Source organism: Anas acuta, chromosome 16, assembly GCF_963932015.1.
Source record: "Anas acuta chromosome 16, bAnaAcu1.1, whole genome shotgun sequence".
Classification (NCBI taxonomy): domain Eukaryota; kingdom Metazoa; phylum Chordata; class Aves; order Anseriformes; family Anatidae; genus Anas; species Anas acuta.
The window spans coordinates 12175323-12202206 of NC_088994.1; the positions used below are offsets into that span (position 1 = coordinate 12175323).

The 26884-nt window shown below is 40.7% G+C and overlaps 3 protein-coding genes across 5 annotated transcripts; 2 read left to right on the forward strand and 1 right to left on the reverse strand.

Annotated features, from left to right (window-relative positions):
- Positions 1–31: 31 nt before the first annotated feature.
- PPP1R3D (protein phosphatase 1 regulatory subunit 3D) lies at positions 32–5589 on the reverse strand. Its single transcript, XM_068700075.1, has one exon. The coding sequence runs from the start codon at positions 5277–5279 to the stop codon at positions 4353–4355; it is 927 nt and encodes a 308-aa protein (XP_068556176.1). The 5' UTR covers positions 5280–5589; the 3' UTR covers positions 32–4352.
- A 30-nt stretch (positions 5590–5619) lies between these two features.
- Positions 5620–13738, forward strand: FAM217B (family with sequence similarity 217 member B). 2 transcript variants are annotated; one of them, XM_068700067.1, is made up of 5 exons: positions 5620–5701; positions 7053–7256; positions 8457–8562; positions 8654–8739; positions 9138–13738. In XM_068700067.1, exons 2-5 carry the CDS (start codon positions 7162–7164, stop codon positions 10324–10326), a joined length of 1476 nt encoding a protein of 491 aa, XP_068556168.1. In that variant the 5' UTR covers positions 5620–5701; positions 7053–7161; the 3' UTR covers positions 10327–13738. The 2 variants fall into 2 exon arrangements, with proteins under 2 accessions (XP_068556168.1, XP_068556169.1); XM_068700068.1 differs by lacking the exon at positions 5620–5701 and having other exon boundaries at positions 7054–7251.
- A 1168-nt stretch (positions 13739–14906) lies between these two features.
- On the forward strand, positions 14907–26677 carry CDH26 (cadherin 26). 2 transcript variants are annotated; one of them, XM_068700058.1, is made up of 15 exons: positions 14908–15447; positions 16978–17055; positions 17140–17262; positions 17771–17932; positions 19048–19195; positions 19853–20019; positions 20186–20314; positions 20804–20989; positions 21203–21471; positions 22091–22233; positions 22469–22702; positions 24028–24249; positions 24336–24460; positions 25563–25646; positions 26383–26677. In XM_068700058.1, the coding sequence occupies exons 1-15, from the start codon at positions 15415–15417 to the stop codon at positions 26590–26592; spliced, it is 2313 nt and encodes a 770-aa protein (XP_068556159.1). In that variant the 5' UTR covers positions 14908–15414; the 3' UTR covers positions 26593–26677. The 2 variants fall into 2 exon arrangements, with proteins under 2 accessions (XP_068556160.1, XP_068556159.1); XM_068700059.1 differs by lacking the exon at positions 17140–17262 and having other exon boundaries at positions 14907–15447.
- The last annotated feature ends 207 nt before the right edge of the window (positions 26678–26884 follow it).

Here is a 26884-nt window from a genome sequence, read left to right on the forward strand (position 1 = left end):
AAAGCATGCTTGAAAGAACCTTGAAACTGTGTACTGCTGGACATTCATTTATTGTGTGACTATAATAAATACAGGCTTTTGAAAGTGCATTACAGGACAATAACTAGTGAAGAATTCACTTTTACAAAATCCTCATGATAAGGGAAGTGCTCAGTTTGAACACAGTGCAAGCAGTCAAGCCGTCCTGAGAACTTATGAAAGTTCATAAGTTTGCTTCCATTGTAGGTGCATAATACCACTATTTAATGGCTTAATCCTTTTTTTTTTTTTGTCAACTAGACTTATTTTGATGTACACTACTGAATGTGACAGGAAAAAATGAGTGCAAATTTCATGTCATGTGGCAGGACTCAGTCCTCATGAGTGAATATTTAGCAGCTTGCAAGCTCCCTACAGAAAAACGTTTTTCATATATTGAATTAATCCCAAGACCATGCTCAGTTCCATTAGAAGCTAGGCTTGCTCAACTCAGCCAGTAATGACAGACAACTGAGTTAGTAACAGCTGCTGTCAGCTCTTCTCCACCAGTGCAAGACGTGCAAAGAGATTAAAAAAAAAACAACTTGGAACAATACTTTAATATTCAAAATTTGCACTTGCAAATACCCTGAGAAGTTGCAGAAGGAAGACAATACAAGCCAAAATCACTTTGCTGAGACATTCAGTTCTCATTTCCCTGACACTGTGGTGTACATGACTTTAACCTTTAAACTGACAGTCTCAGCTTTACATAATCTCCCCCTGCTTGCAATAACACCAAGATTTTGACATTTGCTAGCATGAAAGATTCTCTCCCAGAAGATGGCAACAGCATATTAATACCAGTAAGCCAAGTGTCACACTGGGCTTCAGCAACATCCATTGTAAACTGCTGTTAAATAGCAGGCTCAGCAGAGAAGGAATTTAACTGTCTGCTGGGAGAGAATTCAGTTTTATTACTAACGGGAGAAATACAGTAATTGGGGGGTGGAGGTGGGGGTGGAGGCAGAGTAGAGGAAGGGGAATAATAAATAGTGCCTTTTATTCAGCACATGCCCTTCTGTATGTACCTGCGTGTTTGGTTTCTTCTTAGCTGACAAACATGTAAGAACTCCACTTCTATGGACTTCAGCAGTATTCAATAAACTTGAATGGAATTACTTAAGCAAGAAAGTTTCACCAATGTAAGGATAAGAATTTCAGGTCATGCCAAGAAAGATTCTTCTGCAGTCACTGCAGGCGTGTTTCACCTCACCTGACACCTGCAGACTCCAGTTGGCATCATTTGGCACGATCTGCACGAACACTGACAATTTCATGTGGCAGGACTCAACCCCTGGTGTTCTCTGTGCGCTCAGCAGGGCTGTTGCAGTTTGGCACACCACAGCAACTCTGCTAACTCTACAGGCAACATCCCAACTGACTATACAGAAAGCCCGGGCTGACTAGTTCAGATGCGCTATGTCCTGTGTTGCTGTATGCCATTCAGTCATACGAAGCCCACCACAGGAGACATCAAATAGTGCCCCTTCTCATGGAGCTCTCATTTTTTTGTGGCATATGAGGAAGACCAGAGTTCTAGTTCCTTGTACTGATTCTCTACGACACAAGAGTTGCTGCCAGATTAATGGTCACTCTAACTCAGATGCAGAAAATATGCAGGTGAAATGAAAGCACGCAGTACTCTTTCAATCCATGTAGCTAGCAATCATTGTACAGCCTCACCCTCATCTCAGAAGTGTTCTGCCTGCCTTAATGGATATGAAATACCCAATGGAGTAGTTGCGTTGATTGTTCAAATCAATTTCAATTTAAGCTTTTGACCTCTCAGTGCTCCAATACAAAATTAAAGCACCACTGGCATGCATTTTCTCTTAAAAGGAAAATGAAAGTTCTTTTATGCAAAACATTAATAAAGAAATGATGATTTTTACTGTTCCCTACCCACAGATAACCACTGGTAATTGACCACTATAGATACAAGTTAAAAACCCATCGTTATTGAAAGTAGGGACACTTACTGTAAAAGCAATAATTAGAACTTGACTCTCGGGGGAAAGCCCTTGCAACCCCAACTGAATTCAAGTACTGACAAGTGCTTAGTACTGCTGAAAACAAGACATTAAAAGTACATCTTGTATTTCTGCTGCTATACTGAATACCTATGTAAGCTATATAAATCAAATGCATGATCTGTGGACATTTCACTTAGCTTAGAAATTTGCATGTAACCTGCCACTCCATTAACAGCAATTACTACCAGAATGTACCACATTAGAGAATGAAAATGAACACGACTTGCAAATGCTATTAGTTTTTTAAAAATATGTCTCTTACCTACTAAGACAACAGCCAACGAAGCATGTTTAATCACCCTAGAAGGCTGACTAAATACCCTAAAACACGGAGAATAACCTCTAATTCAACAGTTTTGCTTTGAAATCAGTTTCAGAGCTGTACACATTGGACTGCTGGTATGGAACAAACTATAAATATGCAATTCAAAACAAAGAACAAAATGCAAAATGCCTAAGTTCAAGTTAATTTGCATAGGGTTAGTTCTATCCTACTGCATTCCAACACAGCCAGTTCTCAATGGTTTCCAATAGGATTGAGTTTTCTCAGTACTCTGAAAGAGTTCCTCAGCAGCTCATAGAACCATCAGTCACGACTGGCTCCTTTGAAAGCCAAAGACATAATGGAACTGGGCAGCTTGTTCACTTCAAATCCTGGTTTTGCTAAATAGGTCGCACAACGAAGTAACAACATGAAGCTGCCAGACACAAAAGTTTTCTTGGGGATTGCATGCTTCCAGAATTACTCAGTGGACATTCTAGACTGATATATGGCTGCGTGCTGATTACATCTGTGATTTTAAAAATAACTTGTGATTTTGATGAATAAGCAGCAATCTAAAATAAGGTGCCTGAATACACTACATGATTTTCATAGTATAGCTTTTCTGAAAAGCAGCGTTTCTAATACTTCCAGCCAGGCAGTTTTGAAAATTTAGGCTGTATACATAAACTTTGCATGAAGTGCTGCATATGTAGGCAAAAAAGCAATGGGAAATCTTTTACTTACTAGATATGTCTGTCACCAAGCCTGTTGCCAATCTGAAGACACACTAACTCCTCACAGTAAAAGTAGCAGAGTAGGAAGCATCTATTGGGTAGATGATACATGAGTGTTGCTGTGCTTTCCCTCCTATAGAAGGGAATCTGTGAACACATGTAAATATCATTTTTACTGATAAATAAAAACATCACTTTACTTTGGAGTTCCTGCTTGGAGTTGCAAGGAATGCAGTCTTAGAGTTCAGCTGGTTTATAACCAGAAGTAGCTAAGAGCATTCAGAAAGTACTGCTGCAATGACATTGGGATGCTGGGGAACAACCAGCTGGGATTCCAGCACACTGTTCCAATGAGCTGCTTACAGATCCATGTATTAGCTTTTCTTTCACCTTTCATATTTGCTTCATTTTGAGTATAAGATCAATAGCATTCTTACAGTGCTTTGAGATCTACAAGTGTAATTGTAACACGAGTGCAAAATCCCTCTAGTTTCCCTTAGTAAGAATGGTTGCACAAGGGAAGAACAATTCCTGTACCACCACCTGGAGGAGAAACCTACTGGTATGTCATGTGGAAAAGACAAGAACTTCCTCAGGAAGACCTGCCTTCATACACTCCGGTAACAATCGCAACAGGGGAGATAAGAAAAGGCACTTCTTTTTTTTCCTAAAAAAAAAACAACCAAACAAACAAAAAAAATGGGCTGATTGGACATTTTCCTGTAAGTTTTGCTCATTTTGTTAATTCTGAACCCCAAAACTAATGGAATTATTTAACATGGTTAACAGTCTTAATTAAAAATAAAGTATATAAATACAAGTACTTCCCTACAGTGTCTGCCATGCAAATTATGCATAACTGGAACAATGCCCAGACTTGGTGAGATAATACAAACAGAATTAGAAACAAAAACTGAGTAAAGCCACACTGACCACTTAAAAAAACAGTACAAAAAAGTAAAACAGATCTGTTAGAAATATTCTATGAAATCTAGAATATGACTAGCAACATGAAGTGTCCTGTTTTGATCTCTGCAAAATATCCTGGCAGCATCCCTTTGAATTGCATTGGTTCACACACAAGAGATCACACAGGCTTTCAGCAGATGTAACTCTACACATTTTGGCCCTTTATACTCTCTGAGAGGTTTAGAACAGTTTGTACAGGTTGTTGGCTACCTGCCTGTCCTGAAACACTGTCACCACGTTCAGTAGGTTTCAAAGAGGGGACTGTTGCCACAGGAGCACAGAGAGGGCCACTGAAACTCGCAAAGCTGCTCCGCAGCCACTTCCTTTCATTCAGATGAAGTGGATCCAGCTCTCCTCACATTCTCTAGGCATCTTGAGGGGGTGAGTCCGGCAAGTCAGACTGTAGTTTTTGCCCCTGTTGTTATCCCAATACTCCTGCCCGTTGACTTGGTACCTTGCTGCAAACTGGACTACTGAAGACAGCTGGAGGAGGAAAGGAGGCACGGGGAGAAAGAATGTGAAAACATCAACCTGACCCTGCCCATTTTTCTCAGGGATGCTACTGTGCCAATGAGCAGCCACTTCATGGAGGCTCTTCCACTGGTTGAAGGTGTACCGCACAGACACCTGCTTCTCAAAAGCAACATTGCAAACTTGGATGGTGCCGCTGAGCCCCAGATCTGAACTGGTCACTCGTTCAAGACACACCTGCTGCTCCTGAAGTCGGGCAGAGAAATCCATGCAGTCTGCAGGCTGCTGGAAGTCAGGGACTAAGCACTGCATGGTGAACTCCAAGTCCAAGCTGCTGTACCAGAGGTCTGAGTTTATGGACAGCCTGGAAAGGACATGCAAGGGGATGGATGGATCCTCCCCAGTCTGGAAGACTTTCACTTCGGTGAGCTCCAAGCCCAGAGCATCAGCAAACCTCACCCTGTTCATACGGCTCTGGCACCTGGGAACTTGGCATTGCACCGCTGCTCGCTTCCTCCTTTCAGGTGTTGTAGGCAACGATCTCGCCCGGCGGCGTATGATGGGCCGTAACGCGGGGTCGCAGGTGCTGGAAGTGCTGCTCTTAAGCTGGTTTGTCTGAGGTCCCCCCTTGGCTGAGGCACTGCTCAGCACAGACGTGCTGCTGCTGGTACGTGCTGCTGGTACCTGCTGCTGCTGCCCTCGTGCCGCTGCTCCCTCCGCCCGCAGCATGTTCTGGTAGAGATCGGACAGGTAGCTGGGGTTCCTCCGAGGGCCTCGCACCTCCATCCTGAGCTGATGGTGTCAGCACCGAGCGCTGCCTCCCCGGAGCACGCACCCTGTGGTAACAGCCAGGCGGCGAGGGCAGAGACCTGGAACCCGTCTCAGCGGCTGGAAGCAAACCAGGGGCTGGCGCCTCACGGGGAAGACCCGGGCCCTGCGACCGCTACGCTCGGGGCTGACGGAGCGGCTCTTCAGGCCGGCAGGAGCCCTGGGGGTCCCGCTTAGCCCGTCTCGGGGGCCCCGCAGCCCCCACCGGCGGTGCCGGAGCCCGGGGCCGGTTCCCAGTTCCCGGTTCCCCAGCCCGGCCCCGCCCTCCCGGGGCCGCCTGCGCGGAGCCCCCGGCCCTGCCCCTCCCGCCCCGCCCATGGCCGCTCCGCGCACGCGCAGTGCCCGCCCGCAGCCGCCGGGGGATGGCGGGGCCGCGGCAGGTACCGGGACGGGGCGGGCAGGGGAAGGGAGGGGGGGGGTGGGAGGGCGGTTCGTCAGGGCCCGGCCGCTCCTGGCCGTGCTGGGGCTGCGGGCAGTGCCCGGGGCGGAGCGGGGCTGTGGGCAGCAGCCGTTAAATGGGGCCGTCGGAGGGGATCGGGGCCACGGGAGGGCGGTGTTGGGGCGCGGAGCGCTGCGGGGTGCGGGAGGGAGCCGCTGAGACCGGCGGCCGGGAGGGAGAAAGGGGACAGGGGGTGACGGAGCGGCGGTGGGTGAGGTAACGCACACAGACCGTGTACATCCACATCATGTACATCTGCGTCGTGTACAAATACAGCGTGTACATCTACATCACGTACATCTGCATCGAGTTCATATAAACATAAATCCTATAAACACAAACCATATAAAAACAAACCCCATACATACACATCGAATACATAGAAGCACAAAGCGCAGCGCAGCCAAGCTGTGGGTGGGTGAGGAGAGGTATTTTGGTGCAAGTCAGCTGTTCCCCTTCCGAAATCTGTGTCTGTGCAGCCCTGGGAGGGGACTGCGGTTTCTGGAAGAGAAAGGATCCCTGCACACGCTGCTGGGAGCATTTTTGGTAGCAGTTTATGAGTGCTGGGAGATGTGCTTTTGAATAAGGAAAATACTAAGCATTTGATACAAAATTCGCATTTATGAACGTACCATGAGCGCGTTTCCTGGCTCAGAAAAGGACAACTCCGCGCGCACAGGATGCGGGAGGCTGATCAGCTGTTCGTGTTATATGGAGAGCAGCGACACCCACCACCATTTGGCTGGTACTTGGCTGCAGTCAGCACGCATAAGGCCCTGCAGGAAGAACAAAACGAAGAGCATGCTGTAGTATGAAAAGCAGCTCTCCTAACGCCGCTGTACTTCAAAACATTTCTCTGTATCTTTACAAACCACGTTTCCAGGACAGGCTTGAACACGGCATGGCTGGCCAGGCATCCCCTCGGTACTGACTGCAGAAGCTGTGGGGTGACAGCACTGGGCTGGTGGCTGCAGCAGCAAAGTGTGTGTCGATTCTGGCTGGCCGTGCCCCCCAGCATTACAGTGTTACCAGTGCATTGCATTGCAGTGTTAATGGGCAACCTGCTCCCGGGTGCTGCTCCCCTGCTCTGCTCGCCTCTTGGTACCCAGGGGGATGACTGCTGGGCACGGATCAACACTAGGAAGAGGAATAATGCGGGAATAATACGCAAGCACCCAGGGAGGGGATGGTGCTTTCCAGTGCCATTTGGTGTCTGCTTATCGATTGTTGTACAGCTTTAAAAATAAATCACATTGGGAGGAATTGCATGTGTTCGTTTATCGCATTTCTAGGACATGGTGGTGGTTACATCTGATAAACTGTGTCGTATGGACCTAAGACTGGAGTCATTTGAAGATTATGTACAAATAAGGGTGCAGATACCATTTTAAAAGAGTAATAATGGGACCAGGCATTCAAGAACATCCTTTATTACTGCACAGAAAGACACAGAAAAAGGAAATCCAAATCAATGAAAACCACAAAGGAATGGTAAAGTAAGGAAATTATTTTCTCTCTTTCTAGTTATAGAAATCTCTAAGTACTGTAGAAGAGTTAATAAGCACATGACTGTACTGTTGAGATTCTCATCTCCCTCTCTGATCCACGCCACCACAAAAGATCATGCAGTAGGACCATGCAGGTCACAAAATGACAGAGGTGACTGTGTCACTGGAGGCACCAGACTCATTTTCATTCTGCTACAAGCTCTTGAATTGATGAATTAAAGTTTTTTGTTGTTGTTGTTGTTTTGTTTTGTTTTGTGTTTTTGAACAAAACGAAAATACAACTATACTGACTTAAAAACTGTGAACAAGATGTCTTGCCTGACATTAAATAAACTGGTCAACCTAAATCAGATGGGGGAGTATAATTTTCCTATTCCTGTTCTAAGATGACATTTTAACACTTTCTTTTGTAAAATTAGTAATGTTTCTTGTTTGTAGAACAAACACTGTTTTCTGGTTCTTAAACAACACACTGATGTAATGATGCTGTGTGCCTACTACACTGATATATCTGATTTGAAGTAAAATACATATGTTAGTTTTAAGCTGTCCAGATTGGTAATGCCATTTCTTTTGCTTGCATTTTTTTCCTACTAATATTTGTACAACTCCAGTATAAAACAAACTGATGAATCTTTTTGTGCCGCTGTTGTGAATTAGTTTGTAGTAATATCATAATAGACTGTATGCTCCCTGCCCACTTCCACTCATTAACATCATAGGAATAATCCTTTAAATTTTAAGACTATGCAAATGAGAAAGGCAAGCAAGATTTGGTTGTGGTGGCCTTCATATTGTACTTTATAATTAGTTTGGTAAAGTGCATTAGGACCATCAGTACCAGCTATTATATACAGTAGTAATTAAATACACAATCTCTAATATTTACTATTTATTATCCCCAAAGTAACTTTGGGATCCTCTTATAGAAGGCTTTATATAAGGGCTAAGTTCTGTTATCGTATCATTCAATTATGCATTTTGCTATAATAGCGTAAAAAGTATAGTAGTATAGTAATACTATAAAAATCAAAAAGTTAGCATAGCATAGTTCCAGTGAATATTCAGAATAGTTGCAATCAGCTCTCTAAAACTTAATGGCACTGTAAACTTTTATTGTATTTATATTATGATGATGATAGGTTGCTATTTGTGTGTCATACTCAGTTTAATCCTTGCTATTTACAGTAATGGAAAAAGCCATCCAAACACCAAAGGACTAAAGAAACCAGTTTCTCATGTGAAACTGACTCCTGGAACATTAGGGAAAAATGTATCAAGTGCCAGTGAAAAGGTAAATCAAACCAGTTCTTTGTTTATAGAAAAAGGGTACCTAGTTTATGTCAGCTTTTATAGTAACATCACATATTTTCATACCTTTTCAGACTTCCCACGATACTCAATATGGCAACCAACCAAGTACTTTTAGGAAGGGAAGAAACCAGCTGGATGACAATGCTCAGTCAAAACGGTAATTCTGTGCTAAGATCATCTGTTTAATTTAATCAAGCAGGTATTTAAATGCTTGTGATAAAATCATGGCTTCATTTTGTTGCCTTTAACTTCCCTAGACTCAGAATTCAGAATTTCTGTGGATAATGAACGTACGTAGTCAATATGGAAACTTAACTATACTGCCTTAATAGGTTCTCAGGCAAATTCAGAATAAAATAAAACAATAAAAAAATAGTAGTAGGTAGCATTCTTTCTGCCATCAAATATTAATTTTGCCTTATTACTAAATTTCCATGCCATTTGTAGTTTAATTTGTGTAGGTCTAGGTCCTTGAAGGAGGTGGCAAGAACTTTGTAACCTGTTGTTCCAAATACATCAATCATTCTAACAGGATATGATCTTTGTTTTTTTAAGGATCACGAGTGTTTGTACATCACTTCCTAGAGTACAAGGATCAAAGAAGAGTCTCCCAGAAGCAAGGCAAAGTGAATCTTTAGTGCACAGGATCCCTCCTGCCATAAAAGGCAGCACACAAGGTAGCTTCTGTAAGGTTAAAGACGTGCCAGTACAACATTTTTATTGCAGTAAAAAAGAAAAATTTGAAAAGAATCGTGAAGAATATGTTGCTGAAGCTGGTCCATGCTCCTCTAAATGGCAAGGAGCATCTGCAGGTGAAATGTTTCTTGATTTTCAATCGGTACAAATTATTAAAGAAGATGCTGAAGATGATAGTGCCAGTGATCTCTCTGATTCAGAAAGGATTCCCATTCCTCCATCTCCCTGCACACCACCAGAACTCATACTCCGAGCTGAGGAAATTGATCCAGGTTGTTTGGAGCATGTACCTGATACAGGTTTTAAAGAATCAGAATATTACTACCCAGACTTCCTGCCACCCCCTTTCAACTCATGGGACTTGAAGCAACTGGCTATCTTTGTTAATGTAGAGGGTAAATCTGAATTTCGACCAAAGCCAACAGGATTTCTGGAGAAATACATTGATCGCCTTCTGCAGCTGGAATGGCTGCAAATGCAGACTGTACAGAACGAGAAGGTAAAGGCAGCCAAAGCCAGACCACAGACTGCTCCCAGTGCCATACGTACCCTAAAAAGCCCTGGCAAATGCAAAGCATTGTTCAGCCCATTGCCTAGCAAGCAATTGGCTCCCCAGGAAAGTGTTACAAAGCTCCCTGCATGCTATTCAGGTCACAGGGGAGATTTATACTGTGAAGAAAGTCGACAGTTCTGTTCACATCCAGGTCACTTGAAACTATCTGAGAGAATAGGATATGCAATGTCTTCTCAGAGACAATCTGGTGAAGTAAGAAGTGAACTGAAAAAAACAACTGCAAAGCAACAGCTTCTCAATATTCAGCCACCTGAGAACAAATCTAAAATTCAAAATGTTGGTAACATCAGACCCCCTAAGCAAGCATCAGTATACCATGGTTCAGCTGCTCCCATGAAAGGCGTAAAAACATATGCATGTACAAACCCAAAGAAAAATGGCAATGCTAACAATTACGTTCCTTCTAAAAAACCAACAGGGGACAGGAAAATTAAAACAAATGGCACGAAGCAAACATCGCACAAATTAAAATGAAGAATGATTTTTAAATGTTAGAAAAAATGTAAATGTTAAAAACAACATCTTTTTTGATGTTTCTTGACTGCTAGAAAGCATTTGGCCAATGCAGAAGGGTCATGTTTTCTTCATCGCAAGATCCTGAAAAGACATGTTCTCAATGCATGGTTCTAAGTCAGCACTGTTCTTTTCAATACGTTTGATCTTAAGCCAGCAAGGCCATCAGGAAATCTTTTCCCTGAAGGTGTGTCTTCCATCAGTCTTTCCTCAGAAGTATTTATAATTGCTCAATGAAGATAACACTAGCAGAATATGAAAATTTAGAGATGTACAATATGTCCTATTTGCACCAGCTGAACTCCATTGAAATCCATTGTGTTTCCTCTGCTTACCTTGGTGTATTTGAGAGAATAAGAGCTGCGCTCTTTTTCTGTAACAGATGTGCTATTTTGAGACAGGTTTGATGGTGTTCTGTTTTCTGATGGAAAAAGGGCTCAATTGTTTTTATAATATAATGGAGTAACCTATCTATACAAAGTCAAACTCTAATTCTTCATAGAAGATGATAAATTGAGTTTTTTGATGTGTTTGATTTTTATTTATTTTTTGCTAGGAAGAAGAATGGAAATAAAGTATTGAAATATTTTAATGCAGAAAGGATTATTTTAAAGACAAACAATTACTAGGGAGCAGACAGCTTCTGTAGTGGCAGATTAAGAATAAGGAATGCATATTTTTATACCCAGAAACCTTCACTGTATTTATTTACAGTATTCCTTCAAGTTAATTTTGTAAACCTTGATGCTTTTTGTCATTTAGAAGAAAAGACCAAATTTCAAACCGCACGTGGATATCAATAACTAATGCAAAATGATAATATTACTAAATATTCTGTCGTCTAATGTCCGGAACTCATAAACTCTCAAAACATAGAAAATAGACTCTTACGGGATGAATTTGAAAGCTATTTTAAGGTCTGTTAAAGATATATTTTGATACAAAAGATATCTATTTTCAGTTACTGAAATGACAATTCCATGGTCCAGTCTACTTCACTTAGCTTGGCTTATTTCAGGGTTTAGTGATGTGGCATGGGGAAATACCCTACAGAAAGAAATTGTACAATTTTTTAATGCAGTGTCCTGTCCTTGGACTCTATTTTGAATTGTGTCTGTGAGATACAAGAGAATGTGAAAAATAAGTCAGTGGATATTCAAGTGTCAGTTCAGCTGTTATCTGGGGACACAATCCTGTTAAAACGAAGTTCTAGAAAATGTTTTGAACTTTCATTTTAAAATGAAATACTTCCTGACCACCATTAGCTTCATCCTCAGCCACCTGTCACAGCGAACTGTTTATGAGAAGTGAGCTGAGGTCTGATGGACCAAATTTTACAAGTGGATCCTTCCCATTTTGATATCAAATGAAAAAGTAGCAAATGCTAAAGAATATATTTATGTACATAGTTGAATTGCACTTCTCTGGTTGATCTCATCTTGGTTTTAAGATGCTTAGCTGTTTCTATTCATTCGTTGTGCCTACCAGATCTTCAGCTTTGTAAAATTTCAATGCATGGATTTACATGTAGTTTAAAATGAGAGAACATTAATAAATATAGTAATAAACTAGATTATTTTACAGTACATAAAAACAATGCTCAGGAATAGTGTGAGAAATATTTTTAGTGGCTTTTTCCTAGTCTACTGGAGACCAAATGTGAAATTTTAAATTGATAAAGGAAACAAATTTAATGTACAGTATATTTCCATATTCAGTATTTGTTAGGATACAGTTAAAATAAATTGTAGTTGCTTGTATGTTGTGCTCTATGCAATTAAAGTGGAACTTAATCTGACATGCTCAACGATCAAATAAATTGGCTGTGTTGCAGGTGTGATGAAACTTACAGGATGGCATTCAAATACCAGCAACTGCACAGCACTGTCACATTTCATCCTTTTGTTTTGTTCCAGACTCCTTGTGTATTTCAGCTTTTTTAGATGAAAGGATCTTGCATCCACTGCTGGAATTTCAGGCTTTGGCCAAATTCTCCAAGCCTTCATTAGTCAAGTTTTCCTGATTCACATTAAGAGTAGTGAAAGTAAGACTGCTCTTACTATGTAATAAGCGCTGTTCTAGTGCATGATTTTAGTACCCTGTTTTGGCACTCTACTATAGGCACCAAAAGCAAGGTGAGCAGGATCAAGTCAATAATCAGAATGGCAGTTTTTAAAAACAAATTCTCTTAGATGCAGTAAATAATTCAGCATGTTATTATGACACTGAATATTAGTGTATGCTAAATTTTTATCTGAAATGTGGCTTTATATTGGTGCTTTCCTAGATTACATGGAGAGCATGTAGACATACGCATTTTGCATGATCACCTCTTAAAGAATAAATAAATAAATGGTGTTTCAGTCAGCTTTGACTAGAGCAAAGGCGATTGGCACTGAGAATTTTTTTTCTCACAGACCCAGGAATTAGTAAGTATTGTTTTAATGTAGCACTTGTGGTCTAATGCACTTTAATCTGTTGTTGGAGACTTTTTAAGAAGTTTAATGGGCAGAGATGGTGATGGCACTGAAAACAAGTCTGAATACTTGTTCATCACTAAGCTCTGGCTGTGATCACGACAAGTAAGTTTGTCTCACATGATAATCACACGATTCTGATTCTAATTTTTGTTCGTTCATTTGATACTTTCAAAATTGCTTTCTTTCAAAAACTGTTCTTACTGTGAGCAGACCTGCAAGTGTTGGATTTTATCTGGAAGCAGTTTTGCTCCTATTTTACTTGTCTGTGTTCTGGGCCTATAGATGAAAAGAGCTGCTTTTATGAAGAGGACTATGGTTTATCTTCCCTTCATTTTCTATTGATGGGTATTTTCTTTAAAAACACTTCTGAATATAACAGAAAAGTTTATTCCATCAAGTACATTACATTCAGAATTTAAATAATTCCACAGCACAGTTTGGGTGGTTATTTATATTTTTTCACTCTATATAGCAATATTATCCTATATTCACATGTATCTAAGTGTAGCACTGAAGATGCTGAAGAGCAAGTTTACTGTAATTTGAGCTATTTAAATGGAATGATTTTTTTTCTATGTAATTATAGCGTTCTGTAGTACTACCTACAAAACTGATACACTCAGGTTGCATTTTAAATAGCCAGATCCTACTTCAGTTATACCAATATATATACCAACTTTGAACAACTGTTGTTCTTAATGAAAAAATAATTTCTCATAAAAAAAAATAAGTAAACAGGCCACTGTCTGGAGCCCAGCTTTTGATGTTGGCAATCATTTGTTCTTATTTATCTGAAGATTCTGTGGATATTTTTGCTGGTAATTTCATTGGAAAGTGATCTTGTAATTCAAAGTTACTGTGTATTTATTATATTAAAAGTGAGATGCTGCTTACTTGTTTTTTAGTTGTATTCTTTTCATCATCCACAAGATGGCACTTTTGAATTTTCTTTTAAAACATTACTACGGCAAAGGCTCTTAGCTCAGTGATATCTCAGCTGTATTGCTGCTGATGGCCAAGCTACCTGGCTAAAAGATACATGATTATTTCTGCTCCACATGGCAGTCACTTCTGTAATGGCTGTGTTAAGGCATCATTTTAGCCTTAAATATCATACTCAATTTTCATAATTCATCATACTCTTTTTTTTTAATGCAGCGATCAAAATGCTTCACATTCTCTGTTCTAATCTCTAGGACACTTAGATCATGATCCAGTGCACAGCAAACACATGTAGGTAGATGCTTGCACAGGTGGGGTCTCAGCCACATTCTTGTGTTGCAAGTGCTGTCGAGGTGTGGACCTTCTCCAGTGTTTCAACATTCTTGCTATGGAGGTTTTCTTAATGTCTAAATCCTCCTATCCTGTGCTGCTATTTAAGCCTTACTTTTTATCCTGTTAACAGTAAATTTCACTTTCACTTTTCAACTTAAAATGTTGTGGCCTAATTGACACGATCTATTGCTTTTCTTCTCCTAGCAGAAGATCAGTTCTTCTGTAAGTCTTCCTTTCACAACTTTTGCAACCTTAAATTTTCCAGTTCCAAAGAAGTCCCCAGTAAAAACAATGCTGACGTGGAATGGAAAGTACCTATTATTTTCGTAGGAGCCAGGACCTTTCCCATACTGTCTGCCACTCAGTCTTTTTTTTACATGATTTTACAAGACTTTATTTTTGCTTTCCTGCTTCTTTATGTAGTTTTATTTAGAAAGTATTTTTGTAAGCTGGGTGTGAAGTCAGCTTCAGGCATACAAGTTCAAACTTGCTTAATGGCTTTTGAGTTTAACAAGACAGTAACAGTTGTATCAGCTTTCAAGGTTCAAAGTCTGAAGTAATACAATAGCACTCCTAAGCATGGCAGATAAACATAACTTGGGGTTCTGAACTATCGCAAGTGTAGGTAATAGCATGCTCCCATTACAGTCACATGCTTGGACTTTTGCAAACGGTGAAGTTACTAGGAAATTATGATTCCAAGTAATTATCAACACAAGCTATATGATTGTCAATAAAGCCACCACAGGTATTCAATGTTTTGGTTTCTTTTTAATTTCCCTGTAATAAGTCACTGTAATGAACTTCCTAGGAAGGAATAACTCCACTGCAGCGTGCCAACTGCCTGGTTTATGCCCTCTAGCCTGGCACGTCAAAGAACCAAGCAGCCTTGCGTGCTCGCGCTCAGCTGGGCAGAACACAAGCTGGGATTCATTGCGCTGCCTTCTCATCCCCGAATTTCAGACAGCTTTTTGGGGAAACTCGCTCTGTTCTTCCGAGAACAGCTGCTCTGAGGACATTCCTAAACAACAGGCTTTTCCTGTACCAACAAGGTGCAGTCTGAGGTAGGAAACAGCGTCTGGGGGCACCGAACCTGACGGAAGTTGGGGAGCCCATCAACAGGGTGCAGTCAGCACCTGCCGGGAAGCCCGGCTGTGGGTTATGCTCCAGCACTGAGCCGGAGCTCACCAGGGGTGCCTGAGGACCAGAGTGGGCCCACCGACTCCTGTCACGCCTGGGCTGGGCTGGCAGAGCCACGGGAACGTGCTGCTCCCTCCGTCCCACTGCGTGCCCCATGGATCTCCTCGCTGTGCTGCTTCTCCTGCAGGTAGGTGCTGCATGGGGACGAGGGTGCTGTGCTGCCCCTGGGGTACTGGGGGTCCCTCTGCCATGCTGGGCCCTGCTGCAGTGCCCCCAGGGAGGAGATGGTGCTGCCTTGACCCTAGACTCGGGCTCAGGGCTCCAGCTTTCAGTCCTCCTGGTGAGGATATGGGGCCTTCCATGCCTGGCACAGCGTGCGGGTGCCTGGTGTTGATCCTGCTGGGTTTACGATCCCTTGCAGTAATTTTGTGGCATTTCCATAAGTGTTTCTGGGGGGTTTGTGGGCCTGAACTTGATTTGTATTTCTGGCAGCAACTCCACATCTGGCCAGAGCCATTGCTGTACAACAGGTGTGTGTGAAAGAGTGTGGAAGCCATAAAATACATAACTGAGCTCCAATATAATTAACAGTAGCTACACATAGACAAATAGGAAAGCAGGTTGGCTGGGGGGTCTAGTACAGACCAAATTAACTGAGTCTGGCAGATGGGAACCTGCCCCCAAGCTAATGAATGTGCTCTGCAAGAGCCAGGTTAAAGCCTTGCTTGCTGTTTCCACACCACGGAGGTTTTCTCCAGCTCATACAACAGTTTTATAAAATAGCTCAAAGGCTTCACTTGTGAAACCTCATTGCTTGGCAAGTTAGTAACCATGATGACCTTATCAGTATATTGTTTTTTCAGAAACAGGTCAGGAGGTAAAGGCCTGACCTTTGCCTGAGTTGAGCCAGTAAGAGCTTGGTTTCCTATCTTATATGATGCTGGAGTCATCTGATGGGTCGTAAAAAAATCCAAACAAGCTTTCCTGTAAAAGCAGCAAGAGCTGAAAGGAAGGTATACAAGTTACCTGTGTGCTAATGATGACAGTGTAAGTTGAGTACTGTCATACTCCCTTGTGGTGGAAATTTTAAACAGAAAGCAGTGTTTGAAGCCTGTGCAGGTGTTTGAAGCCTGTGCAGGAAGCTTGTGCTTAGAAAAAGGCAAATTCAGCCAATTAGGGTATAGTCCCCATTCTCAATTTATTTCTCTCACCTGGATTGGAGACTTTGTCCAGTGTTCATCTTCTGGTAGATCAGCTATGTTTGGGACACTTAGAGTAACATAACAGTCTTTGAGAACCTGAAATACTCCCCAGGCTTAACTTTCACCACTAATAGGTTTATGTTGAGTGGATACCAGACAACGTCTAAAGGAGTGCAAGACAGACGGAGACAGAGGTGAATATTTTGAAAACTGAGATACTTGATTTAAGAAAATCCATAGAGATAGTACCATGGTGTTAGATGCAGTGTTTGTGTATTTCTGGAACCAGCACCACCTGACCGGAGAAATTAGTTTCAAGCTCTAAAGCCAATTGATTTGGAATGAGATGGACTATATTTGTAGAATTTCTACAGGTTTCTAGATTCAGCTACAACTTAATACAATGCTGTCAAAACCAAATCAATCTGTTTCTGTGAAGCACAAGTCCTCCTAGACAACATAACAATGGTTTCTAGCTAACCATACTTCTCACAATGACCTCTCTTTTTAATAAGGTTACTGCCACCAACAGTTTTTCTCATGACGTTGAAAATTTCAGTTTAAGACGAGCTGTCCAAAAGAAGAATACTCAGGTTTGTAGTCAATATTATTTAATAACAGATACAAAACTGTTAGTATGTAAACTATGACACTAAATACACTTATTTATCCAACAGCTGATAGATTCTTATCAATTAGACAGTCTACGTCCTTTACGACGTACAAAAAGGACATGGGTTATCACCACCATTGATGTTACAGAGGAGGAGGAAGGACCATTCCCAAAACATGCTGGACAGGTACAACCAATCTTTTAGTAAAAGTTTACCTTGAACCTCACAGTAAGGTACTCACCAACACGGATTTTTCTATAAAATACCAAAAGCAGGAGAGGGTAAGAACTGTGTATTTAACAGCTTTATTTTTTAAAACAAAACAAAACAAAACAACAACAACAACAAAACCTTTGTTAAGAATTGGCTTATTTAAACAGAGTAGTGGGTAGGATTGTGTGGTGTAGAAGAGAGATTGCTTCTTTTTATGGGAGGCTCTAGGAATACTCAGTGAAAAGAAGAGACTATAGGGTGGGAGAGGTATGAGTCATTGTACAGAGCTGTGTACCTGCACATTGTGCAGAGAGTAGTGGTGCTGCAACCCAGAAAACTGTTGAGTTGGCTGAGAACAAGCCTACATAATGGCCTCATCTGCAAAGACAAAGTGGGCAGGAAGATAGTTGGTCTAAAGCTTTTTTACTTCTGTTCTGTCTTCCCTATTCACACCGTGTTGTGCTGTTTCTCTTTTCAATAGCTGTTCAATAACAGGTCATTTAATACATCAGTAAAATATTTAATTAGTGGACCTGGGGTAGATGAATCTCCAGAGATTGGATTGTTTTCTATAGAAGATGATGAAAACGGGCATGTGTATGTACATCGTACCATTGACAGAGAAAAGACTCCATCTTTTCAGGTAATATACTTTAAAGAATACCTAAAACTCTTTGCAAATATTAACTGCTTTCTCATGGCCAAATGCTTCACAGAAATGAGGCAGACCAATAAGAATTTTAAGGGTGTATTTTCTTATTTGAAACCTGCAAAGATAGTTGTCTCAGCAGAGACCTATAGGGAACTTCCACCGTACTACTGTTGTGACATGTTTGGATTTCAAGTATCAGTATACTTGTGTTCTATCATTTTTCTTACTTGACCTTGGCTATATCCTACAAATGAAAAGTTTGTCCTGAAATTCAAAGTGTATTACAGCTGTTTTTTAAACCCCCAAACTCCTAATCAAGATAATGGAACTAAAAAGTTAAGCATTACAAAAGGAAGTAGCTGCCAAGTCCTATTACAGTAACTTTACATGGGTACGCATATGTTCCTACTTAAAAAGCAGGAAAGTGTTCATAAGCAGTAAGTGTGACAAAAGAAATGTGATAAGTGTATGAACGAAATATGTGAGTGTGGGTTTGTTTTCTTCTTGGAAAAAAAAAATTGGTTATGGTCTCCTTTTGTTTATTCTATGATGATTTATACAAGCATCTCTGTGGATTAATTGTACCCACTTCATAGTTAAAGTTCCTTGTTCTCAGTGCAAAGTCCTGACTTCCACACTGAAAAGACAACTTTTGGAGAGCCTTTTATTCCCCCTCACTGGACATCTGGTTGGTCCAGGACATTTTTTGCTTGGTTTTAAAGCAGAAATAAGTGTAGCAAAGGGGACTTCAGAACTTATAACTGAAATGCAGCTAGAGAAAACTGAGTGTACCACTCAATTAAATACTTCAGAGTTGGGAAGCAGCTTTGAAATCATTCTTGTGTTTGGCCTCAAGGGTATTTACATATTTTACATTAAGCAGTTATTTCAAACAATGCAGATCCAGATTTTTTTAACTGATTTTTTTAAAGTATTGTTTAAGGTGATGGATGACCATTATGCATCTACTACCTTTGAAAAATGAATAAACGTCTTAACAATGCAAAGCCAAATGCTAGCTAAATATGACTGATGATGTTTCAAAATTCAAAGTTTCTTGTTCTATTCTGATATCTAAATGAGCTACTGTGTCACTGTTTATTTAGATACGTTTCGATATTGTGCACAGAGAAACTGGTCAGCCACTGGACCGCCCTTTATATTTCAAGATTAAAGTAAAAGATGTTAATGATAACGCACCTGAGTTTCCCGAAGAGGAATTCAGCATTACAATAAGGGAGAACCACAGTGAAGGTAAATGCCACCCAAACAATGGATACTACTGGTTTGTGTATGAATGCTTTCTTAATTCCTTTGTCCTTCTTTTACTTACCAAATCCATTCTTCTCCATATGTTTTACTTAGTCCCTAAAATTATGAGTACTTATTTCATGTGAAGGGCTACTTCCTCCTGCTTGACTTGTCTGATTGTACATTAACATAATGTCAGAGACATTCTGGAAAAACTGCTGTGAAAATTGCTCATAACTGTAAGCCGAGGAAAGAGGAGACTGATCTGAACCACGGATCTGAAACCTGTGTGCACACCGTGTCACAGAAAAATGCTCAGACAAAGACTTAATCTCTGTTTGTGTTCACAAAGAACAGACATGTAGACACATGGGCATGGTGCTATCTCCTCTGGAGCTGGCCAAGAACTGTCATAAATACTACTGAATATTTTTGACAAAGTAATTCAGGAGTGCGATAACCCTTTCTATTGTCCATTGATACTGTGGGCAGATTTACCACCCAAATGAGGTGGAGTTGAGTCTTTCTGGGTATAACCATAGCCACAGGAGAAGCTGCAGTTGCTCTTAGGACCTGTGTGTCCAAGAGCGTGTAGATAGGCCTGAGAAACTCCATGTCAAGACTAGGCACTTGTATTAATGTCTCGATTCTTCATTCCAGATGACCCGGTTTTCCAAGTTACTGCCTTGGACAAAGATGAAAGTGGCACTGCTAATTCTCACGTGTCCTATTCTCTAAGTACGCAAATACCCCTTCTAGATGGATTCCCATTTGATATTGATCCTACCACAGGAACAATACATCTGTCTGGATGCCTGAATTATAAGGTGATGTACATCAGCAGCTTCTTGTAATTTAATGCCTAATCAATATTAACTACATATTAACTGGGTACGAGGAGAGGGGCAGTTTCACATCCAGCTTTGTAGCTATGACTGGTAAAAGGTGTGAACTGCTTCTGACCTGAGGTTGGAAATTCCTTCTGTTTTTCAGACTGCCAGCACTTTCAAACTTCTGGTGAAAGCCTATGACCAAGGAACTCCGCAGCTGTCATCTACTGCAACAGTGAATGTAGCTATTGAAGACGCAAACAACCACCCCCCTGTATTTACTAGGGATAATGTAAGGAAAAACATTATTACTTTATTTAGCCTTCCTAAATACAGTTCAGTCCTTCAAGTGGAGTGCTTAAGGCACTACGCAGTAGAAATAGGAACCCTCAGACCCTTTACAGGATGAGGCTAAAGCACTTGCAAATGTACTTTATATAATGGTATAGTGCTAGAAGAAATACCTCTTTAAAATGTGGATGGTAAGAGAGCACTTGACTACTGACTGTGATAAACTTGGTTAGATTTCTATGTACAGCACTAGAAGTTTTTTTTTTTTTTCTCACAGCATAGCAATGGTGACAGACTAGCTTATTCTAATATATCTGAGAAGCTAAGGTCCAGATTACAATGCATTCTTCATAAATCTTCATAAATCTTCATAAAGATTATAAAGTAGTTCCACATGGTCTGGGTATTGGAACTGTGTCTCAGAATGAGCTAACAGACTTCTCATCTTGGAAATGGAAATAATCTTTATTTCTTTCCTTTCTGCTCCCAGTACCAGCTACAGATTTCAGAAGGCCGAGAACACTCAGCTGCATTATGGCTACAAGTGGAAGATGAAGATTCGCCTTACACTCCAGCTTGGAGAGCCAAATACACAATAATAAAAGGCAATGAGAAGGAACAATTCACCATTGAGACTGACCCAGACACAAATGAAGGCATTTTGAGTGTTATCAAGGTAATATTTATTGAGCAGACTGGAGGAACTGTAATAGATAAACTACAACATGGCAATGTGTTACATGGTCAGTCTGACTATAAGAATAATAGCTTAGCATCTTAACTGTTTCACGGCTGTCCTCTCAGTCCCTGGCATACAGAAGTATGAAAAAATATGACTGCCATATCAAAGATCATAATTGCTAATGCGACTCTTGTCTGGGGTTTTCAGCCTCTCAGCTATAAAGATGACTCTGAGAAGAGACTCATAATTTCTGTAGCAAATGAAGAACCTTTCTTCTCATGTGAAAATGGCATTGTGATGACCTCAAGCCTAGAACCCATGAACACAACTGTGAATATCAAGGTTACAGAGTTGCAAAATGTTCCTCAGTTTCATCCTCCTATACTTGTTGTCCAAAAAGAAGATGAGATGAAGCCTGGAAGAATGTTTAGAAAGTACCTTGCTACATATCCAGATGGTGGGCCAAATAAGATTAGGTAAGTGGACATGCTTTCATCTCTCAGAATAAGAAATAGTTTAAGAATATAAAGTGGTTTTTTTTTTTTTGAGTTTTATATGGTATATATTCAAATGTGTATATATACATACACATGCATATTTACAGTTATATAAAGATACAAATTAGAGGTGCAGGTTTACTACCAATAATGCTGCAGATCCAGATAGCTGGTTCTGTAAGATGAAATTTATAGGCCTTGTCAGTCCTTGGTCGCTCAATGTTTCTCTTGTCTTCAGAACAGTTTTGCCTAAAAACAGGCTGCATTATTTATATGTCACTTTTGACTACCAAATTTTGATGCTGTAGAAGGGACTAAGGTATGTTTGGCTTTAAGAGTAATAATCTGATGTGGAAACAGATACATTCTGAACCCCTAAGAATGGATTTGACGGGGCTGTGCAAGGTATATTAGTACCACACGGGGAACTATTGGTTATGCAGAAACCTTCAACCTGTGATAGAGATAGCAAAAGTAAGCATCACTAACAAAAATACCTACAGAGCTTGAAAGAAAAAAGATGCAGCAGAAATGTTCTCTTCTTCAAAATTCACTTAAAGAAATGTGCTTCCTTGTAACTTTTTCCTTTCTTTTTAAGATATGAACTATCCCGTGACCCAGCTGGATGGCTGAGTGTAGATGAGAATTCTGGAGTTCTTACTGTAGTAAAAGAGTTTGATCAAGAATCCCCTTATGTGAACAACAGCCTGTACACCATCATCGTCCATGGTATTGGTCATGGTAAGCAGCCAGTCAGAAAATATTCAAGCACAACTGTTTGAGATGAGGTGCATGCTAGATATAAAATGATAGCAAGCCTACGAGTTTAAGTGGAGAATGGTTATTCAGAACACCCCAATAAACACTTGTGTCATGTGTGACTATTAGGATACCAGGTGCAGAGCTCCTGCCAATAGAATGGCTTTTGTCAATAGCCAGTTATAAGTATTTTACTGTTTCTTTTGCTCCTTTCTAGATACTCCACCACAGACTGGTACTGGCACCATCCTGCTTTATTTGTCTGACATTAAAGAGCATATGCCAACGTTAGTGGATCCTTCTTTAGATGTATGTGACAAAAAAGAAATGAGACCTCTCATTATAAAAGCTAAGTCTCCTTTGGTCCATTCACATTCTTGGCCATTTACATTTGAGCTTGCTGAAGACTCTGAAGATGTGAAGAGTACCTGGAAATTAGGAAGGAACTTTGGTGAGTTCTTCTGTCTATGCCCTTCATGAGAAGCCTATTGTCACTTACATCCCCTCTAGTTATTTCACTGTCACTTACTTTATGGTCTGTTACTGGTTAGTCTCAAGGAGACTGAAAGGACATGGAAGAACAGCATTCAAAATCCAAAGTTTCTTCAATTTGGAAAAAACAAACAAACAAACAAACAAACAAAAAAACACCAAACACAAAAAATTGTTCTTCATCACTACTGAGGACAGGGCCAGAAGCAATACACTCCAGTTGTGGAAAGGGAGACAAGACATCTGAGGAACAATTTCTGCATTTGAATGACCTCTGATGAATTCTAGAAGTTGTCAGTGCAGCTGTGCTAGAATGCAGCAAGATTGGGACACACCTCTTTGCCCAGAAGGCTCAGCAAGGTGATAGAACAGGATGCGGTTTTGTCCTATTCACCATGATGCACTAAGGGTGGAAAAACTGTTTGAAATTGGGTTGCAGATGAGTTTCCTTTTATTGTCAGAAGGCACTGTGGAGCATCAGACTTTTTTTCCATGAGTTTTGAAGGTCCTGCAGCAGAGTCCTGTATCTGGAGGGGGGAGGGGGGACAACCCAGTATATGCTGGGAGCTACCCAACTGGAAAGTAGCTCTGTAGAAAGGGACCTAGAAGTCCTGATGAACACAAAATTAAACATGAGTCAGCAATATACCCTTGACACTAAGATGGCTAACAGTGTTCTTGGATGCATTACACAAAGTATTGCCAGCAGGTCAAGAGAGGTGATCCTGCCCCACCACTCAGCATTGTTGAGGGCACACCTGGAGTACAGTCTCCAGTTCTGGGCCCCCCAGTACAAGAGAGACATGGACATACTGGAAAGAGTCCAGTGGAGGGCCACCAAGATGATCAAAGAACTGAAGCACTTCTCCTACAAGGAAAGGCCGAGAGAGCTGGGACTCTTCAGCCTGGAGAAGAGGAGGCTCAGGGGGAATCTCATTAATGTCTATAAATATGTAAAGGGATGGTACAAAGGGGTCACAAACTCTTTTTATTGCTGCTCAGTTCCAGGCCAAGAGGCAATGGGCACAAACTAGAATACATGAGGTTTCATCAGAAAATCAGGAAGCACTTTACTGTGTGGGTGATGGAGCACCAGCACAGGTTGCCCAGAGAGGCTGTGGAGTCTTCCTCCTCAGAGATCTTCAAAACTCACCTGAACCTGGCCCTGGGCAACCTGCTCTTGGTATCCTTGCTTGAGCAGAGGGCAGATCAGATGACTTCTAGAGGTCTTTTCCAACCTCAGCCATTCTGTGATTCTTTGAAATAATTTGCTTGTCTTTTTAGTGGAGTCGGTGGAACTTTTGATGTTAAGAAGCCTCCCACAAGGTACCTATGTGGTGCCCTTCATTATTCGGGACAGGCGAGGACTTTCTACAAGGCAGAATCAGCATATAAGGCTCTGCTTTTGCCCAGATGGGCATGCATGTGAAGATTTACCACAAAGAGCTGTGAGATTTGGAGGTGGTGCCATTGCAATAATACTGACAGCTTTCTTACTACTATTGGGTGAGTAGCCTCACCAGACACCTGTGCTTAACCATACAGATCTGTTCGCAACATAAATTTCATCATTTCCTTTCTTTTTTCAACAGTTTCCAGTATTTTACTTTGTCAGTTTAATGTGCCACAATCTAAAAGCAAAGCTGTTGTTCTACCTCAAGAAGGTGAACAGACTTTTATCAACTATAATGAAGAGAGCAGTAAGCCATTGTGTCATGTAAGTGCAAAAACATATATCCTTGTGGCTAGAATCCTGAGAATGATGCTTGGTATAAATTATAGTGGGAAAAATAATGCAATATAGCTAAATTAGAAATAAATTTTACTTGCTGGAGATTCCAGCAGCATATGAAAAAATGTTGACACATTTTTTTTTCCCCAGCAACTTTCAGTTTGAGACTGACACTTCTTTTCATTAGTAATTGTCCTAAATATTTGGAAGTGCAATTTCTTCTAAAATTCTTCTCACAGTACCTGAATTGATATGCAGGTAAATAAAACAAGTAAAATAAAACTAAATAAAACTTAACTTAGTTCTTGGTATAAGTGAAAAGGATCCATCATTCTTCATCTGATCAAAAACATGCCAGTCAACATCTTTGACTTAGCATACTGGCTAATCCTGTCCTGTGTGGATAGGATTTAAGAGTTATTTATTTATTTATTTATTTTAACTGGAAGATGTACTTTTGAGGTTTTGAAGGCTTTTGAGTTTGTTCTGCAGATTTTTGTGCTGCATTCTCTAATTTATGCAACAGACGTCTATTTTTGTTGCAAAGAACCCCTGAAGGAAATTCTGGTCTACATCAGTAAGTGACTGCCATGTGTTCTGGTCATAAGTATGTAATGTTCATCAAGAGATTCTAAAAATAACCTCTGTTTTACAGCAGACAAAGAAAATGAAAACCTTTTTTTTTTTTTTTTTTTTTTTTTTTTTAATGTATGTAGAATCTAATTCCACAATGCTTAGTCTGTAGATCAGAGCTACAAGTACCTATACAAGTAGACATTACAAAGCTCTGAGGTCATGTTGGTGCACTAGCAAGAAGGAATTCACTAAATTCAGAGGAAGAAACATATTTAGCTACTGGAGATTACAAAAAACACATACATGGTGGCTCCACGTATACAGGAAGTGTTTTACATATGCAGAAGAAGAAACAGTTCCTGACCAGGAAAAGCTGCAATCTAAAAGAGAAGACAGCACAAGAGAAATGGATGTAACAGAGAGAAAGCAGTTGGATTTATCTGTATCTGAAAGAAATTTTAGTAGGCAACTTTACACTGGTGAAACCTGAGAAACTGTGTTTATCTTTCAGAGTGGCCTGTACACTATACAAAAGACAGTCCAAGTAAGACACCATGATCACATCATACAGACAGTAGAAAAAATATTGAATCAGGTAAGAAAGCAGATGTTGAATCCCTCTTTTGTTGAGGTGGCTTGTAAGAATAGGAAAAAAAGCTTGCAAAACTGAAAAGCTGTTATTGCTTCAGCTACTCTGTCTGGCCACACCTAAAAAGCATTACTATTAAAAAAAAAAAAAAAAAAAAAAAAAAAAAAAGGGAATGTATTGGATGGAGGGACAGTCAGGACTCTTAGTTGCTGAAGATGCCATGTCTCCTAGACTTCTCGCTGAATATACCTGGTCACCCAACAGTTCTTGGAAAGCTGGAGACTTTCACCTGGAATGAATACTTCAAGACTAGGTGGTGGGGCTAAAATACTTTATATGACCATACCAGGGTTAAAGTTTGTTTTCTTGCTATTTCATTTCTGTGGAAGCAAAGAAATCTTAGTTCTCTTGCCATGTTCTGTCTGGTCATTGAACAGGCCTATTCTACACACTTCCTTGCACCAGACTGCATGCCTCCACACATTCATGCTTACTTAGAGTTGTTTGTTCCAAGGCATATTAAAGTCTCCTTTCTGCCTCATTGGCACTTCAGGGGAAGATCAGGCTCTTGTACTTTTCCACCTGAGAGTTTCAGTTCAACTGTTCTTTATCAGAGAGAAACCTATACTGTTCACTGTAGCCTCCTGCTTGCCTGTTTGATAACAGTATACTGTGAATCCCTTTAATTTCCCAAAGGGTAGTAGGAGCTTCCATGATGATTTGTGTTGTTTCTTCCTTTTAGAAATTGTATGACCAAAGCGCACTGGAACCTTACTGGGCAAGCTATGCACCTTGCATATATGCACTGGAAGGAGAACTGGAGAAAAGTAACTCCTTCCACTCTCTCTCCATGGGCAGTGACGACTTGCCCACAGATTTTTTGAACACTCTAGGACCAAAGTTTTCTGCTCTGGATGAAATCTGTCAGAAGCGATTTTCGTCATTCAGTTAATCTCAAAAGGCTGTGAGTACTTTACGGTGTTGCAAAGGCAGCAGTGCTGACAAATTCCAAAGAACCCCCCCATCGATGTTTGAAAGTGTTGCACTGTATTTGCACCATGAGTACCTGTCTTTTATTCTGCCTGCCTATGCTGTTTGCATGCCTGCAGCCGAGAACATGGCACACGTGGAAGGTACAGTCTACTCTGAAGAGATGATGGAGTGATTTTGTCATATTCTGTGCAGACTTGCACAATGAGAAGGGCTATTTGGCTGGAAATTCAAGTGAAAGTTCCATATGGAAT

Coding starts and splice junctions, on each gene's coding strand:
- PPP1R3D (XM_068700075.1), bottom strand. CDS start 5,279: ATGGAGGTGCGAGGCCCTCGGAGGAACCCCAGCTACCTGTCCGATCTC.
- FAM217B (XM_068700067.1), top strand. CDS start 7,162: ATGGGACCAGGCATTCAAGAACATCCTTTATTACTGCACAGAAAGACA. Junction 7,257..8,456: donor AACCACAAAGGAATGGTAAA/GTAAGGAAATTA, acceptor TGCTATTTACAG/TAATGGAAAAAGCCATCCAA. Junction 8,740..9,137: donor GACAATGCTCAGTCAAAACG/GTAATTCTGTGC, acceptor TGTTTTTTTAAG/GATCACGAGTGTTTGTACAT.
- CDH26 (XM_068700058.1), top strand. CDS start 15,415: ATGGATCTCCTCGCTGTGCTGCTTCTCCTGCAG. Junction 15,448..16,977: donor CTGTGCTGCTTCTCCTGCAG/GTAGGTGCTGCA, acceptor CTTTTTAATAAG/GTTACTGCCACCAACAGTTT. Junction 24,461..25,562: donor GCAGTAAGCCATTGTGTCAT/GTAAGTGCAAAA, acceptor TTTATCTTTCAG/AGTGGCCTGTACACTATACA.